Genomic DNA, 18,926 nt, shown 5'->3' with positions numbered 1-18,926 from the left:
AAGGCGCCTAACCTGAACCTCCAGGTTTCTAACCAAGCAATGAGGTCAGTTAATGTGTAACTCATTGTTTTCTTATTCGTGAATTTTTCCACTTTGATTAGTCAACTGTTTTTAAAGTAGGAGTTCACTCTAGAATTAGTCAGTGATCAATAAATAGCCCACGCTCTGGTAGTCCAGCAAACCACACCATGCTGCTCCTGGCATCGCTCAGCCCCCCTCATGCTATCTATGTTTTCTGATTGCAATGCCTGACTGGAAACTGCTTGAATCTGCTTCCTCTGTGCTTTGATGCTGGCAGACGTAGATCAGCCATTTTTACATGGAAGCCTGGGGATTCTCCAGAAAATTTTATGATTTCTATGTACTGTGGCTGATTGACTTTTCATTGGATGGTGCCTGCATAGTTTTGTGGCCAGTGCCATTTGGCAATGCCAGCTGCATGACGCCAATGCTCTTTTAGCTGTCTATAAGGGCAGAATTTTGATCACGACTGTGAGAGAGACAGTCTTCCCACAAGGGGTATTTTCCCCACTGACCCCCACAAATTTTAATGTGCACTAAAAACTCCAAATGCGTGCAGCTCTATTCCAGACATATAGGTGTGAGAGGATCCTTTATCTATAGTCATCCTAGTCAGGGACTCGACTAGCTTCTTCAGAAGGAGCAGGCAACAATGGAGGCCTGTGTGTTTTATCTTTCAGGTTTCCTTGTAATTGGGAATGCTTTCTCCTAAAACATGTCGCTAAATTACATTTGTTTTTCTAGAGTGGATCAATTAATTAAAAGTAGATGAGAATTTGATTTCATGACTGTGCCATGTTTCTAAAATTGTAAACACAGTGATCTATATATAACCTTGTGAGCTACAGCGTACACAGTAGTAGCCTTTGCCCTTCCTTTACGTGTTTACATATCACTTCAAATAATCGTATCCTTTGAATTTTCTGTTCTCTGATCATAATCCTACTGTTGACATTCGGCAAGTTCAATGTGCCTGATCCTTTTTAAAGAAAGTGACCATAAAAGTTTGCCTATAGATATTTGGCATCTGCTCACTGTTTCCTCATGTACACCGTGGGGTTGATTTACTAAGGCCTCATTCACACTTGGCCGTTCGGGTCCGTCTGTCGGCGGACCTGAACGGCCGCTCCATGCATCGCTATGGAGCGTCGGATGTCAGCGGAGACATGTCCGCTGACATCCGACCCGCTAAAAACAGACGTATGGGGGCCACGTCCCCATCCGTCCATGGCGGATCAGATTGGGTAAGATCTGATGAAAACGGACATGCTGTCCGTTTTCATCAGATCGCTCCATAGGGACACAGCGGTGCCCGACAAGCCGCTCCCCGCTCAGTGAGCAGAGAGGAGCTTGTCATCGTCGGCTCAGCGGAGATCTGCGGACTGATCTCCCGCTGAGCCGACGGGAGCAGGCGGACTCCGTAGCGACGGAGTCCGCCAAGTGTGAATGAAGCCTTAAACTAGAGAGTGCAAAATCTGGGGCAGCTGTGCAGTGCAACCAATCAGCTTTCCAGTTTATTTATCAAAGCTTAATTAAACAAACTGAAATTAGAAGCTGATTGGCTACCATGCACAGCTGCACCAGATTTTGCACTTTCTGATTTTAGTAAATCAACCCCCATGTCTTGTGCATGTATTTAGGTGTGCTCCTGTTGCCCCTTGTGTAAGGATACATAACTCAACACTCCAGAAAAGATGAGCGCTCCTTTGTACACCCTTTGGTGTAGCTGGAATCTCAGAAATGGCCACACCAGAGCCCCATGACACACATATGAATCTAATAGATGATATTGGTTGCACTGATCTTTAAAGGGTCACTAAAGGAAAACATTTTTTTTGCTGAAATGACTGTTTACAGGGTATAGAGACATAATAGTTAACCGATTCCTTTTAAAAATGATTAAAAATAGATAAAAATCAATCATATAATGTGCCTCTAGTTTCACTTTCGGTTTTAAACTGGTTTCATGTTTATGTGAAGTAAAGAGACCCACAGAACAAAAACAAACAAATCCAGGGCAGTGTTTTGTTTTTAAAATGAATCTGATTGGTTCTGTAAGTTTTAGACACACAGTAATGACAGCTTAGGCCACCGTGAAAAGCTCCCAGTACTGTGGTTATAAGGAGCCAGACAACCAGGAAGTGTGGAGATCAGAGCAGAATTACAGCCACTTCAAAGCAAAAACGAACAATAAGGACATGAAACCAGTACTGCAGTAAGGTAAAGGAAGCTATTTGGCTTAAAAAAAAAATTCCTTTAGTGATCCTTTAAGCCCTTGTTCACATTGGAGCAACTTGTCATGCGATTTGATCTGTCACCTGTAGCACCCTATTGTTGGCAATTGCATTGTTCGTATCGGTGCGATGCCGACTTTGAAAAAGTAGTTCCTGCACTACTTTTGGCAATTTCAAGTGTGATTTGCATAGACATCTGTGCATGAAGCCGCACAGATGTCTTCCAAGTCAATATGGAGCTATGAAGTTGCATAATTTCAAAGCCGCTGGCAATGTAAATGAGGGCTTAGTTCTATACATTGTGGTTGATTTACTAAAACTGGAGAGTGTAAAATCTACTGCAGCTGTGCATGGTGGCCAATAAGCTTCTAACTTCAGCTTGTTCAATTAAAGTGTTTGTTAACCCAAAAACATACAAATAAAGATCCTGTTCCTTTAAATCATGTTATACAGCATAGTGCTTGTGTTGTGTTTTTTGGCCCCCTGTATCGCCTGTAATACCTGGCTGATCCTGCCAGATTCTACCTTCACCCTCTGTATGCTTGCCACGATAAATCAGGGTTGATGAGACCTGACACCGTTGTCAGCATATGTGCCTTTGTCATACGCTGCTATCTGCAGCTCTCCTGTCTCCCTCTGTCCTCCTTCCCCTCCCTGCCTGTCATCTCTCACTATCGCTGATCTGCTCCCCTTCCCACTGCTTCAAAACTAACTGATCTGTATATCATCTCCTCTGTCACATAAAAAGCTGTGTCCTAGTGCCCCTATGCTTTATAAAAAAAATAAAGATGTCTACCTGTTTTAACAGTGTCTTCCAGTAATCGCATGACTCCAGGCTCTCTTCTCCTCTGTTCCCTGGCTGACATCAGGGAAATCTTTTCCCCGCCCACTGGAGATATCACACAGGGAGAGCCTGGAGTCATGTGATTAATGTGAGATGCTGTTAAAAAGGTAGAAGTGTGTGTGTGTATGTGTGTGTGTGTATATATATATATATATATATATATATATATATATATATATATATATATATATATATATATATATATATATATATATATATATATATATATATATATACGCAGGCCCTAGGATGCAGCTTTTTGTGTGACGGAGGGGATGAGACGGTGGCTTTTCAAGCATTTTGGCGCAAAAAAAAAAAAAAAAAAAACGCCTGAAAATCTCACGAAAGCTGCTTCCTATTAAAGTCAATAAATGCTTTCAAACTGGAGTCCTGTGCTGGCAGAGCAGTGAAAAAAATGCATGTAAGCAGCATGTTTGGAGCGCTAAAAACAAACGCCTCAAAAATGCCCCTCTCCATTAAAAATGAATGGAAAGCGCTTCAAAATCACCTCAATGTTTTTTGGAGCATTTTTTGAGTCGCATGTCCTTTATATAAAAAAAAAGCGCACCGCTAACGAATCAAAAGTGCTCATTGTTTTACGGGCACCTCTGTGTGAAATGGCTCTAAAATAGAAGAATACAGGTGCTCTTATCTAAAATCAGCAGAGCGAGTAATGACATGCAAATTGCAATAACCCACAGCAACTAGTAACACTTTTACCTTCCATCACATTCGTGCAATAAAAACAAAAAACTCCCTCTGGGAGTTTTCACCACACTTTCATGACCTATTACTCGTTACCTGGACAAGAAATGAATACTCCCCAGTGGGAAATCGCATGGCATTAATAACACGCACTACCCAAGGAAAGGCACCTGGCTGTCGGGGAGGCGCGTGTTACTTGGAACAAAACGTTTTTTGAAAGCAAGTAACAGCCTAGTAAGAGTTTCTAATCCTTCTCTCTCTCTCTCTCCTTTTTTTTTTTTTTTGTTATTGTTGCCATGTTTCTGACGAGATTTAGTTTCATTTCTTGTTGCGACGTCCGGTCAGACAGACATATCGTGGGGAGAAATTTTATAGACTGAAGTAGAAATTAGAGGTTTTAACCATTTCCAGTGCTTTCCAAAATAATTTGGTCTGGATTTGAATTTTACGTAGAATCTGTAGATATTGATACATGTGGTAAGATAAACCGCACAGCTCTTTGTGATTAGCTGACCTCCCTATCTCCTGTACAGATGATCGCACGTATGTACTTTAACAGGGACTAGAAATATTCTATATGACACAAAGTAGTATCCTGTTCATGAAAGTAGGATGGATGTAGGACCAATGTAGGATAAATGTAGGACCAATGTAGCAGAGCAAAGTAGGATGAAAGTAGTGTAGTAGTGTGAACCCAGCCTTAGGCTGGGTTCACACTGCTGCGAATTCTTTTGCGAATTTGAGCCGTTGCGATAGCTCAAATTTGCAAGTCATTAAAATAACATTGTTTTCCATTAGTGCCGTTCACATCAGTGCGGTGCGAATCTAAGCTGTGGAAAAAAAGGGTCCGGTGCCAGTTTTATCCGTGTGCAATGCGAATCCAGCTCTATAGACTGGCATTCCCTGAAATCGTGGCCACGAAATTGCGGTACAATCGCACGATTTTTAATTTGCAGCATTGTGAACTCGATAATGGCCACAGCCAGAAATATTAGTGATTGTTCAGCAAAATAAAGCATGGAGACATGGATAGATGTAGAAGTTTGCTCTGAATATTACAAATCTATTAAATAGTGTTTCTGGTTTGTGGTGCTCGGATACAGTGAAGATCCGCTTTAGGCCCCTTTCACACGGACGGATAGAATGGTGCTTTTTTAGCTGCGGATTTTCTAGATTTCTACTGCAGCTAAAAGCACACAACGCTTTTCTATGGCCCCATTCACACACAACGTTTAGCTGCGATTTCGTTGCATGCGGTTTGGTGCGAATAGAAAAAATAGATTTGAATGCGTCCAAGTGCGATTTAGCGTTGCTATATGCACTTAAGCGCAGGTAATCGCAGTCTTTTGTGTCAACTGCGGAAAGCAGCGTGAGAAAAAAAAGAACAGGAAGCACATCATAATCAAAAGGGTTGCTATGGAAATGACTACCGCAGCAAAACGCGGCCGCACGTAATCGCAATGTACAAATGCAGCTAATCGCTGTGCCCAGAGCCTTGAATTTCACTGAAAATGTACATGCTTTTAATTGCGGCAAAACTGCCGTCCGTCTGAAAGGGGTTTTAGGCCCCTTTCGCACATGAGAACAGATTTTTGTCCATTTTTCATTAATCTGTTAGAAAAAGGGACCTCAATGCATGTCTATGGAAAACTGGATATATAAACGGAGTATCATCCATCAACATCTGTTTCTTTTTTTAATCTGATCAAAGCGTTTTTTGTTCCATTTAAAAAATGGAGCAGACAAAAAACATGTAAACGGACAGTCAGTTTTTGCATTGTTGGTGGACATAAAAAAAAGCTGATGACAAAACGGAGCCCCTGTTCACGTTGACTGCTCCTTTGAAATGATGCGACTTTATCTAAAATTGCACAATTTCTAAGCCGCATGTCACTGCGACTTCGGGTGTGACTTGGAAGACATCTGTTCGGCTTCCTACACAGATGTCTATGCAAGTCTCACCCGAAATCGACAAAAGAGGCACAGGATCAACTTTTTACCTTTTTACCTAACTTTTTTGCACCGATTAAAAAAGAGTGATTGCCAGTAATAGGCAGTAACGCGATTTGACCAGTCACTCCACTGTGAACAGGGGCGTAAACTTCGAAACTTCGAAAAAAGAGACCAAATATCCAAACCTCTGCTTTAACCACTTCCCGACGGCCGTACGACTATATATGGTCGCAGGGTGGTTCTACTTCTCTGAGGCGCCGTCAATTGACGTCCGCCCCTTTCCGCGTTCCCCGCGCGCGCTCCCGAGCGCGCAACGGTGAACTGCTGTGCTGGCCGTGTCCCTTGGACACAGCCAATCACAGATCGCCGTGAACGGCCAATCGGAGTGGCCGTTTTCTAGGCGATCTGTGCGGCCAATGAGAGATGATCTCATATGTTTACATATGAGATCATTTCTCATTGCCGGCTCTAACAGACAGCGGTGCTGTCAGGGGAGAGAGGAGACGGATCTGTGTCTCTTGTACATAGAGACACAGATCGGTCACCCCCCTCCCCCCACACAGTTAGAACACTATATAGGACACACATTTAACCCCTTCCTCACCCCTAGTGTTAACCCCTTCCCTGCCAGTCACATTTATACAGTAATTGGTGCATTTTTATAGCACTGATTGCAGTATAAATGTGAATGGTGCCAAAAATGTGTCAAAAGTGTCCGATGTGTCCGCCATAATGTCGCAGTCGCAATAAAAATCGCAGATCGCCGCCATTGCTAGTAAAAAAAAAAAAATTCTGTCCCTTATTTTGTCGGCGCTATAACTTTTGCGCAAACCAGTCGCTTATTGCGATTTTTTTTTTTTTTACTAAAAATATGTAGAATATGTATCGGCCTAGACTGAGGATAACATTTTTTTTTTAAAAAAAATTTAGCTATTTATTATAGCAACAAGTAAACATTTTTTTTTTCAAAATTGCCGCTCTATTTTTGTTTATAGCGCAAAAAATAAAAACCGCAGAGGTGATCAAATACCACCAAAAGAAAGCTCTATTTGTGGGAAAAAAAGGACGCCAATTTTGTGTGGGAGCCACGTCGCACGACCGCGTAATTGTCAGTTAAAGCGACGCAGTGCCGAATCGCAAAAAGTCCTCTGGGCAGGAAGGGGGTTTAAGTGCCCAGTAAGGAAGTGGTTAAAGTTTTCTGTTCCCAGTAATTTCAGGGTGGGATGAAGCTCTTACTGTGGAGTGCCTGTAAAAAGGTCCTATGGGACCTGGTGGCTTTACAGTCTAGTGTGTAATGCTGTATTTGACAGATATCTTGATCTTTTCGGGACATACTGTAAGGGTCTGTGCTGTAATCCTTTAGTCTGGTATTCATGCGAACATCTCCCTCCTGAATCTGCCAGCTGTCTGGGAGCAGGTGAAGAAACCCAATCTAGCGACCCACCCCTTGCCATCAGCTACAACATGTGTGGACCGTTTCCTCCCGCACATTCATTTGGTCCTTACACGGGATGCTACTGCTTTATCCTAGGGTTGTGTGTTCAGGTGTGCCAATGGGGAGAGGTGTGGTAGTTCAGGATCACCTTGTGCTGTAAATACCTCCGAGCTATGTCTGCTTTGTACCGTAACCCTAAGGCTGAATGTTACGAGTAGCCTTGTTGGAGTAAAGTTCACATTGTAAAAGGCATGACTTCCTTTTGCTTGTTATAGTTACTCCTTACTGTCACTGGGTGGGTGTTGGTATTCTAGTTAGCTTTAAATCAATTTTTGGCAGATTTATACTGGAGGTTAGCGGAATTCTTTGAGTGAGGGTTGTGTGACCTCTCTATGCGCAGTGGCCGTGTGTTTGCTTAGAGGTGGGGGTTGGACTACATAGGGATCATTTACCTCTGGGTGACACAGGTTTAGGCTGCTCATTGAATGTAGAAAGCACACCTGTTTGTCATGAGTATCTCCAACTACAAGAAGTTCCTTCAGGACCTCAATAACCTTAAAGGTATGTATTTGTTTCTATGCTTTTCTAAGTCATTCTTCTCATACAATATTCATTGTGGGTCTTTGCTTCCCTCTAGCTGATCACTATAATCTGTCTGTGTATATGTATTTTGCATGATTCTGTTTGAGTGTTGTCCTCTGTAGTCATTGTTTCTTTGCATTTGTTTGAAAGAATGCTAGACCACCAATGACCGACTAACAAACCGATATTTCTACATACATACACTATATATATATATATATATATATGTGTGTGTGTGTGTGTGTGTGTGTGTGTGTGTGTGTGTATATATATATATATATATATATATATATATATATATATATATATATATATATATATATATAAAAGGTTTGAGCACTTGTGAAATACAAAATCATCCATAAATTTCAAGATGTCCTACTTGTTTTACCCTGCAGCAGTACTCATTGTCTAGAAATGTTAAAAATGTATCAAGCTAAAAAAGGAAGGTGATGATCATTTTTAATTGTAGTATATTTCAGAAGCACCTTATCTGAACAAAGCTCCCATAAGCATCATTGCAAAAAATGGATCTCCATACCCATGTCATTGTGGTGTAATGTGAACAGCATTGCCAAGATGAAACTTTGTTGCAGAAGTGTTATTTTTGTAACGTACTAATTCTCAGACTGTGCTTATAGGTATTGGGCCCCAGCTCCAAAGAGATGTGCTTCATTTGGGCAGCTACTAGTCTTCTGTCATTTTTGTATTTGGCATTTTTGCCGTCGCTGTTTTATTAAGTTCTGGTCTATATATTATCGGTTAAAAATACAGATCTCAAAGGCAACAAACCTGCCTCCTCCGTACTAATGATTTTTTTTTTTTTTATGTTTTCCTACACTGGAACGTCTATATAAATTGTGGTTCCAGCCCTGGTATCTTTGTGCCTTGCTCTATAATCTGTGTACATGTGATCAGTTTCCCCCATGACACAATTTTGAGTCTCTCTCTCGTCACTCTATTGTACCCACTCCTCCTCTGGTCTGCATTGCTGTCTCGTATATCAACGCAGGATCATATATCTTGGACCCAAGCACTACCTTTCATTTTCTCTCCTGTTCTTTATTTCCTTGTACCTTGGATAACATCTGAGGGATTGTGTGGATGTAAGATTTTGCACACTATTCTCAGCAAAGTGTAAACACTCCCTGTGCATAGTTGGAACATTTGGCAGCCTAATGGGACTCTTTTACTGTATTTGTGTATCATTTCCAGGATGCGTGACTGCTCCGATGTAAATGACCATTTCCTTTGTGTATTTATATCTGCTATCTCACTGTATATCTAGTGTGCATCCTCCTTCTCTAGGCATTTGTGTATTCAGCTTCTGGATCTTAGGTTATAGTGACCACAGACACATATGTGCACCTCTCCTGCTCACTGGTAATTGTTGGTGCTCTCTCTGGGATTCAGTGTCTCTTCACTGTTTATGTGCACTCTGTGACCCTTTGGTGTTTGCACTTTCTCTTTGACTCTCAGGCATTAATCTCTAATGCCTTGTACACACAAGTGGAATTTCCGACAGAAAAAGTCAGACGGAAACTTTTCATCCGATATTCCGACCGTGTGTATGCCCCATCGCACTTTTTCCATCGGAAATTCCGACGGAATGTTCTCAATTTTTCCAATGCAATTCCGACGGACTAAAAACCATGCATGCTCGGAAGCTTCGTTTTAATTTTTCTCGGCTTGTCATAGTATTGTACGTCACTGTGTTCTTGACGGTTGGAATTTGGTGTGACCGTGTGTATGCAAGACGGCTTGAGCGGAATTCCGTCGGAAAAACCGCCTGAGTTTATTCCAATGGGAAAACCGGTTGTGTGTACAGAGCATTAGGCTCCGTTCACACCTAGGTGTTTTTTAGGCGCTTTTCTGCCTCCACTCTAAAAATGCCCAACAGGACAAATCCCATTGTATTCAATGGCCCCTGTTCACATCTGAGCGTTCTGGCGCTTAAAGCCAAATGCCTGTTGCCCCAAAAAATTACATGAGCTTCTTTTTGGGAGATTGCAGGCCTTTTACGTTGGTGACATTTTAATCTTGATCACGCCTGTACAAAAATGCCCCAAAAAATGCCTGAAAAACGCCTAGATGTGAAAGGAGCCTTACCTAGTGTACTGTATGTTATTTCAAACCCGTCTCCTGCTTTAGTCACTATTTTGTTTCTTTGGTGAATACTCCACAGAATTGTCGGTTCTTTCCCTCCCCATGCGCACTCTAGTTTGCTGATGTTTTATACAGTATATACTGTTATATGATATGTATTAGACCTCTGAGCTTCAGAGCAATGTAAAATAACCTGCCCGCCTCCTTTTTTGTCCATTAACCTACAGTTTTCCTTTTGAGCCAATTGAAAGGAGGCCTTCGAATACCCATAAGCAGTATATCTGAAACCCTGCCCCACTCTCTCGTTCCTCCTACCATTGGTTTGCCTATTATGTTAAAGGAAAGCTTGTAATGACAAAGGGCTGCCATTGTTTATCGTATTCCAAGAAAACTAATTACCTGCCTTTCTTTACCTTCAAATTTTTTATTTTTTTCATCAACTCAGAACAAGCATGTATGTTAGAAAGTTACTGATGTTTAGAACTGTGTTTATTCAGGTTAGTACCACAGGAAGCATTGAAGCCTTGGGATTAGCATCACAGCCAGTTAACATTTTAAGACTGATCACTCAGTAGCAGCAGGCTCCTTATTCTCTTAATACAGGTTTTATTTAGGCTGTGTTCATACCAGTGCAAATTGGCTGCAATTTTTTTTTTTAACCGTATCGAATTCGCACAGCAGGAGATTGCGACCGGCACTCTGTGGAGCCGGTTCATACATCTCCGCAGCGGCTCCGGTGCGAATTGAACAGAAGACCTGTGCATCTTTTAAACAGTTTTAGGCCCTAATTCAGCCCAAAATTCGGGCTACAATCAGACTTGAAATGGTGAATGGAGATGCACAAGACTCCTGCTGTGAGCCGCTGCGTTCTTCAGTGTGAACCCAGTCTTAACGTTTTACCAAGGAGAGTAGGAGGCTGCCATTGCTGACCTCTTCTCTCCATGCAGGTTTTCTTTAATCAACCAGTATGAAGGTTCTGGAGGTGTGAGGGTTGGGGCCAGTTTCATCTTTACCACAAAATTTGAGATTTTCGTATAATTTAGGCTGCGTGTATTTGTTCTTCAGCCGATTATTTTGACATTCAGTTTTCACTGATTGTTCTCTGGGCATTTCTTTATTGTGTGCTTAGTCTATGTATGTATGTATGTATGTATGGGCATTTCTTTGTGTGCTTAGTCTATGTATGTATGTATGGGCATTTCTTTTGTTGTATGCTCATATACCAGGTTTTGTGACCAAAGTTCACTTCAAAGTATAACAAAGGCAACCAAGCAGCCCTACTAGCGCATGTTATGATTAGAATCCCCAATATGGGTAGCCCTAGAAGCCATGAAATGTGAACCAGTCCATAAGGATAACCTTATGTGGCTCAACGTCAGACATACCAAAGATATTCAATCCTATACTGAAACATACCATGCAGGTCTGGGATGCCCATAAATACTTTTAGAGAATTGCAGTCACCCAGTAAATCTAGTATGCCCATTAGCTGCAACCCAACTTTCTCTCCAGTTTCCCAATCCCCTTCTAGTTTTTGGGCCGGAATTGTGGAAGGCATGACCCAGGTTTTCAAGCTTATCACTTTTGTCTCTACCCTACCATCACTAGAACTATTTAGATACATCCAGATAAAGTAATTTATATAATGCAATATATTAAACTTCATAATGGCCCCCAACTCTGAACTCCCTTTGAGCAACTCTCTTGCAATAACCCACACTCAGGCCCCGTACACACGTCCGAGGAACTCGACGGGCAAAACTCATCGTTTTGCTCATCGAGTTCTGTGTGAAGCCGCCGAGGATCTCGGCGAGCCAACTTTCCTTATTGAACAATGAGGAAATAGAGACAATGGTCTCTATTTGGCTCGACGAGGAACTCATCGGCTTCCTCGGCCGAAAGTGTACACACGGCCGGGTTTCTCGGCAGAATTCAGCTCCGACCGAGTTTCTGGCTGAATTCTGCCGAGAAACTCGGTCGTGTGCACGGGGCCTCAGGCTTGAGATCACTCATCTTTGCCTTACTGTCTTGCTATGTCCGCTTCCAGTATACACCTAACTGTGGGCAACAGACTTAGGGAGGAACTTAGATAAGGAATATTTGGTCCTGAGTCTGGGCAACTGTGAAATATAGCCCACTTGGTGTTCTGGGTGTGGAAACCATTTACAAGATGATGACATGCAGGTATTTAGTGCCCACCAGAATCGCTTGTATTGTACCTGGCTACTCTCCTTGGTGTTTAGGGGATATGGACTACTGGGAACATTTTAACACATTTTGTGGTTGTGCCTGGTGACACAACAATGCTGGACGGATGTTTTGTCACTTTTTACACTGTTAATGGGACACAGGATCCTTCCCAGAGCAGAATACACCCTCCTTTGTGCCAGGCCACCTGATCTCTTCAAGGTTTAATTCCAACTTGTGGTCCATGTCCTTACTGCCTCTAGGCAGACTATCTAGAAAGCATGGAAAACCTCTACTCTTTCTATAGCAGAAACCAGATCTAGAATCACACAGGTTGTGCTTCATGAGAGAAGAAACTAGGTTGTATGACACAAAGCAAAAATGTTCTATTTGGTATATATTTTTCTACCCTCGTGAACGGACACTGGCCTACTAGGCCTTTAGGTTTGGTCACTTTTACCAACCCCCTCCTTCCCAGTGCTTAAACTACCAACTCGCATTCACCACTTCTATCTCGTTTTCTCCTGTTTCAAATATCCGAACACCTAACTGTACCGACTTGTTTTTTATTTGTGTTAAAGCGTCATTATATTGCATTACATTTCAATTTTAATTAAAAAAGAGCCTTGGACCATAACCTTCTATGCTGGTACGTTGCTTCTTTCTCTTTTTTTCTGATGTTTGTATTGAGACTTTTCCTTGTTTATGTTGTTTTGCCTCTCTTTTTTTTTTTTAATACATTTTTTATGTGCTTTCTGTCATTGGCTCTTTTTGTTGTTTTTCTACATTTATATGTCCTTTATATCTTTCTTTTTTTTTTCTATTCCTTTTATTTAAAGCCCGTCACCCACGACTCATTGTTTTGTGGAGTGTTTTGTGAAATTACTTGTGTAAAATTATTTAGCAGCTGTCTAGCTTTTCTTTTTTGTGTTTAGGCCACTAGTGTGTCCTCCGGTCACATGCTCTTCAATACACAGCAACTCAAGGTGTCCCTGTGAGATAAGGAAGGAGCTCCTCTCCATACTGGCACAACAGTTTAAGAAACATTTGGCGGTATATAGCTAGTGGTATCGCTAGAACGTTATTGGTCTTAACGCCTTGTTTATAGTCGTATCCTATGCACTGTCATAAAATATTATTGTATAGATCTTGGTGTTTTACAGCGAGTTAACTATACGACAAAGCTGTTCCGCGCTGGAAATGGACAGATAACATTGGTATTAAAGCGAAAGTTAACTTTCAGGCTAACAGAAACTGCTAAATGCACAGTTGAAATGCACGTTTGTGAAATGTTTTACCTGCCTAAAGGTTGCAGTTTAAAAGCTGCCATCCTCGTTAAGGGAAGCCTTGCGGCTTGACTTCCTGGTTCCCTACTGCGCATGCGCGAGTCGCGCTGTGTCCTCACGGGTCCCTGCTGTCTTCTGGGTGTCTCCCAGAAGAAAGCGGGGGAGTATAGAGTAGGCTCCGGAAGTGGTGTAGGTCACTGCAATGATTAAGCCAGGAAGTGGGAGCAAATACCTGTATTACACAGGTATCTGCTCCCTTCTCCCACCTGAAAGGTACCAAATGTGACACTGGAGGGGGGGGAATTCCAAAAAGTGGAAGTTCCATTTTTGGGTGGAACTCCACTTTAATTCAGAAAGTCTTAAAGTGATCCAGACATGCAAGGCAGATAACAGGGCCAAATCAGTGACCTTGCTTTTCTCCACTTTAGTGAGCAAGACTGCTTAGGCCCCGGTCTGCCCCTGGTGACTGTACAATGAAAGTGCACTTGCACCCTGTCGAGGTGACTACTCTGCTCTCTCCTTCTGTAAACATGCTCCCATTCTTAGATTGAAAGAGCTGGAATGCTGTTGCGCCTGGTTGGCTTACACGTATTTCCCTTTGTCTCTCAGTTTGAGTCCTGCTGTTTATTACCAAACGTTTTGGGACGCCTGCCTTTAACACACACACAACTTTATTGGCATCCCAGTCTTGGTCCGTAGGGTTAAATTTTGAGTTGGCCCACCCTTTGCAGCTATACCAGCTTCAACTCTTATGGGAAGGCTGTCCACAAGGTTTGTGTCTATAGCAGGGGTAGGCAACCTGGGGCCCTCCAGCTGTTGCAGAACTACAAGTAATCGGCGATCGCACCACACATGTGAGGTTATCATATGTAAATTTTAGATTGACAGTAATAATTCTATCACCGTAAAAGCTTTCAAAATCTTGCCTATTGATACTGTAATGTACCTTAGTTTGTTGCCGTTCCAGGTGTGCACAATTTTAAAGCTTGACATGTTTAGTATCTATATACTCGGCGTAACATCCTCTTTTATATTTTAACCAAAAAATTGGGTATAACCAGTTTATGTGCCCTAAAATTCATTAAAGTATATTTTTCCCCCAAAATTTGCTTTTGGAAAATCACTGCGCAAATACCACGTGACATAAAAAACATTATATTCTCTAGAACCTGTGCTTAAAAAATGTAATAAAAAATGTGTGGGGTTCTAAGTAATTTTCTAGAAAAAAATGCAGATTTTTCCATATATGTGAGAAGTGTCAGAATAAGCCTGGTTTTAAAATGGTTCTAAAGTCTCAAGGTATTTTTACCTGGGTCTCCGCTTTCTTTTGGTGGTATTTGATCACCACTGAGTTTTTTTTTATTTTTTGCGATATAAACAGAAAAAAAATGCAGAACATTTTTGAAAAAAATATATACCGTATATTTTCTGCTATAAAACATGTCCAATAATTTTTTTTTAAGTTTAAGCCAAAATGTATTCTGCTACATGTCTCTTGGTAAGAAAAATCACAATTGTTTATTTGGCTTACGTAAGTTATAGCGTCTGGTGTATATACTGGAATTTGGGTTTATTTCTTTTTTATATACTAGTAATTGCAGTGATCAGCGACTTTTATAGTGGGACATCGAATGAATGACATCTCAAATGTGAGTCCCGCGATGTGTCATTCACACATCGCGGGCAGAATCGCGGCAAATCTGCCCGCGATTCAAAAGTGTGAATTAAGCCTAACTGACACTAATACAGTGATTGGTGCTAATACTATACACTGCCACTCCACTAATGACACAAGGGTTAAATTCTAGGGGCAACCAAGGGGTTAAATGTGTGCCTAACAATGTTTAGAGTGTGTGTGTGTGTGTTATGTAAGCTTTTACTAAGGGATCTTTGGGGGGGTGTAACAGCTAGATTGCCTGTCTGTGATTTACCACACAGAGCTCCCTTCCCTGAATGACAGAGCTAATCAGCAGGTCCCAATGATCAACCATTGGCTGGGACCTGCTGATCAGCTTGTGCTGTAACAAATCACAGCACAGCCGGGGTGGCGCACGCCCCCTACCTGGAAGTGCAGATCACATGATGCAGCACAGAGTGGCCACCCTGCAGCAGTGTGGGGCGGGGTCAGCAAGCAGCCATTGTTGGTAAGGCCCCTTTCACATGGGGCAGACTGCTGTGATCTGCTTGCTCAGTGGGGGATCTCTCTGCTGATTCCTGCTGAGCAGGCGTATGATGGGCCCGTGTCTGGTCCACTCATGCAGAGCAGACACAGACCACTCTCCTTTATAGGCCACCGCCCACCTGCCTGTTTACGCCCAACTGCCATTTGATCTGTCGGATGGATGGCAAACGTATGCTCACCCGTCTGTTTTTGGCAGATATAAATGGACACGGGTCTCTTGTGTGGATGGAGGAATCTGTTGGTTTTTGTTTGTTCAGCCTGCTGGCTGAGCAACAACAACAACAACAAAAAAAACAAAACACACATTTATGGCCAGCTTTACTAGCGTTGCCGAAAGTTGTTTTGCAGAGCAGGGTTCCGTCAGTTTATTAGTTGGACAAAGAATCTTTTCTCACATGTTTTTTGCATTTTGATATTAAATGGTACACATTGTGTATGTACATTTCCTGTACCTGAATCATTGCAACATTTCCTGGCATCATGATGTTTTCTGAGGGTGTTACGGTTTGTGGAATGATCTCTCAGCCAAGGACTGTCTTATGACTAGGAGTAGTGTGTCCTCTCAGGAGTCGTTTTTAGTGTAGTCAGGTTAATGAAAAGTGCAGAAAAACAACTTTCATGTAATAAAGAAGTTTTATAGTTGCAGAACACGTCAGTATGGCTGCATATCCTGGTGTAGGAGATTTGCTGGGTTATCACTTATTCTTGGTGATGCCCTCTGGAGGCTACCGGTATAAAAGTGACTTCCTTTGACCACTCAGACATGCCATAGACCAAAGTTTCTGTCTGCACAAACGTTGAACTCTTCTGATGAAGAATATTCAGATATGATAAAGAGGTTAAATACACATGAATAGAATGAGAGCGACAATTGTGTGGGAAGGAAAGACCGGTGAAAGGGAGGACCTGTCTCTGCACAATGTGATCTTCATTTTCACACTTGCCCTTGGGGAAAATGACTTCACAGGCTGCTTTCCCGCTTGTCACCAGCAGAGAGCTCTGCTACTCCACCAACCATCACAGGCTTCTGCATTGCGATGATGTAATCGTTCTATTTATACAACAGCAGAAGCATGCACACAGGAAAAGTTTTTTTTTTTAAATAAACAAGTTTAGATGTTGAGCGCCAATTTTTACTGTTTTTTTTGCAAAACGCAGAGAAAAGTTTATTATTGAAATAGTGGTTGAAATGAGTAAGAAGTGTGACCTGCTTTTTAAAGGATTTGTGTTCCAAGAACTTAAAGTGTACATATAAAGCCACAACCTTTGTTTGAAGCTTGGAGAGAGTATAAAAATGTTCACCTCACTTTTAGTCCTAGTGACACTGATCATCAGAACAAAGAGAGTGAATCTCTAATGTCTCGTACACACGATTGGTTTTCCCGACGGGAAAACTGTGAGGGGAGCTTTTGGCCGGGAATCCCGGCCATGTGTATGCTCCTCGCAGTTTTTCCGACGGGAAAACTGCCCAAAAACCGCAGGACAAAAAAAGAGAACCAGTTCTCTTCTTTATTTTTATTTTTTTTTCACCGGGAAAACTGGTGGACTTTTGCACCGCGTTTTTTGGCAGTTTTCCTATGGAAAAAACTGCGAAGGAGCATACACACGGCCGGGTTTCCCGACCAAAGCTCCATCGCAGTTTTCCTGTATGGAAAACCGTACGTTTGTAGGGGAAAGACTGACCAAGCAGGTTCTCGGCTTTCCCCTCAGGCTAGTTCCCGTCGGAAATCCCGCACGTGTGTACGGGGTCTAACGGATTGCAGTTTGGCAGTCTTATAGGCCGGTTCACACCATGAATTGCACAGGAAGTGATTCATGTGCGATCCAGGTTCAGTGCGATTTCAGCCCAAAAATTTGAATAGGCTGAAATCAAGCTGAACGATAGAAAAAGTAGTGCATACACTACTTACAAAATGCAGCGCAACCGGTAACCATTGCTCTGACACCCGCTGCAGATCGCAAGTGCAGTGCCTCTTGAATGCAGTGTGGGGAAATGTGCATGGACTGGTGTGAATTGGCCATTAGATTTGATGGCTGTAACAGTTTTCTCTATTTCAGACTGGGCCGGTTCACACCACAAAAACGATCCAGATCTGCTACGGATGCGTTTTTGCAGTGCGCGTTTTTTGATGCATTTCCAGATGCATTCCATGTGCTTTTTTTTTTTTTTTCCCCCACTATACTAGGGTCCAGTGCATTTTTTATGCGTTTCACAGAATTCCAGTGCAGGAAAAATGCAGCATGTTCTGCTTTTTTTTTTTTCTGCAACTGACTGCACTGGTATGAACTATGCCATTGGGAACCATATAACCTACTTTTCATGCATTTTTTGATGCAGAACAAAAATACACTGGACTGCATGTGAACTGGTCCTAAGACCCCTTTCACACGGGAGGCGTTTTTCAGATGATTTAGCGCTAAAAATAGTGCCTGTAAAAGCACCTGAAAAATGCCTCATCTGCAATCCCAGTGTGAAAGCTAGAGTGCTTTCACACTGGGGCGCTGCGCTGGCAGGACGTTAAAAAAAAAAAAAAAAAAAGGTGGCTGAAAAGCTCCTCTAAAACTATGGTAAAGTGCCGCTAAAACTAACGACACTTTACTGTCGACGCCCCTGTGCTGTCTGTGTGAAAGTGTCTTAAGAGCAGGGTACCACAAACCCCGGGCGCCAGGGCGCACCTGCGACTAGAATTAGCAACCTGGGGCAGCACAGCTGGGGTATCCTGTCTTTCCGTGCCCCCCCCCCCCCCCCGCCACGATCACGTTGGGCCGCGCCGGCCAGTAATTGAGCCTGTGCCTTTGCGGTTTTCTGCAGTCCTATGCTTCTCTGGTGCCCTCTTGTGGTGGCCGTTGGTATGACAAGACAGCCAGCAATGCTAATGGAGCTTCCCCTGCCTGTTTTTTCACTGCCCGCCCACCCACCTCCTTCCCTTTTTCTTAGAAACCACAAACATTATATATACATTTTTTTTTATTCTAGCACCCTAGAGAACAAAATGGCGGTCGTTGCAATACTTTCTGTCACACCGTATTTGCGCAGCGGTCTTACAAGCGCACTTTTTGGGAAAAAAATAACTTTTTTAACTAAAAAAAATAAGACAACAGTAAAGTTAGCCCAATTTTTTTTTATATTGTGAAAGATAATGTTACGCCGAGTAAATTGATACCCAATATCTCACGCTTCGAAATTGCGTCCGCTCGTGGAATGGCGACAAACTTTTACCCTTTAAAGTTTCCATAGGCGATGTTTTAAAAATTCTACAGGTTGCATGTTTTGAGTTAGAGGAGGTCTAGAGGGCTAGAATTATTGCTCTCGCTCCACCAATCGCGGCAATGCCTTACGTGTGGTTTGAACACCGTTTTCATATGTGGGCGCTACTTATGTATGCGGTTC

At 42.3% G+C, this 18,926-nt stretch overlaps 1 protein-coding gene across 17 annotated transcripts in view; it reads left to right on the top strand.

Annotated features, from left to right (window-relative positions):
* MACF1 (microtubule actin crosslinking factor 1) overlaps window positions 1-18,926 on the top strand; it is a 410,210-nt gene that overhangs the window by 107,126 nt on the left and 284,158 nt on the right. Inside the window, exon 1 of one of the 17 annotated variants that reach the window (XM_040336998.1) lies at window positions 7,687-7,753. The exons of the other annotated variants lie outside the window; for them this stretch is intronic. Coding sequence (XP_040192932.1) covers window positions 7,702-7,753 — 52 coding nt within the window. The 5' untranslated portion in view covers window positions 7,687-7,701. Of the gene's footprint in view, window positions 1-7,686; window positions 7,754-18,926 lie in introns of those variants that run through there. 17 annotated transcript variants of the gene reach the window in all.

The sequence above is a fragment of the Rana temporaria genome, chromosome 2, assembly GCF_905171775.1.
Source record: "Rana temporaria chromosome 2, aRanTem1.1, whole genome shotgun sequence".
NCBI classification, from domain to species: domain Eukaryota; kingdom Metazoa; phylum Chordata; class Amphibia; order Anura; family Ranidae; genus Rana; species Rana temporaria.
This window is presented reverse-complemented; position numbering and strand designations above follow the sequence as displayed.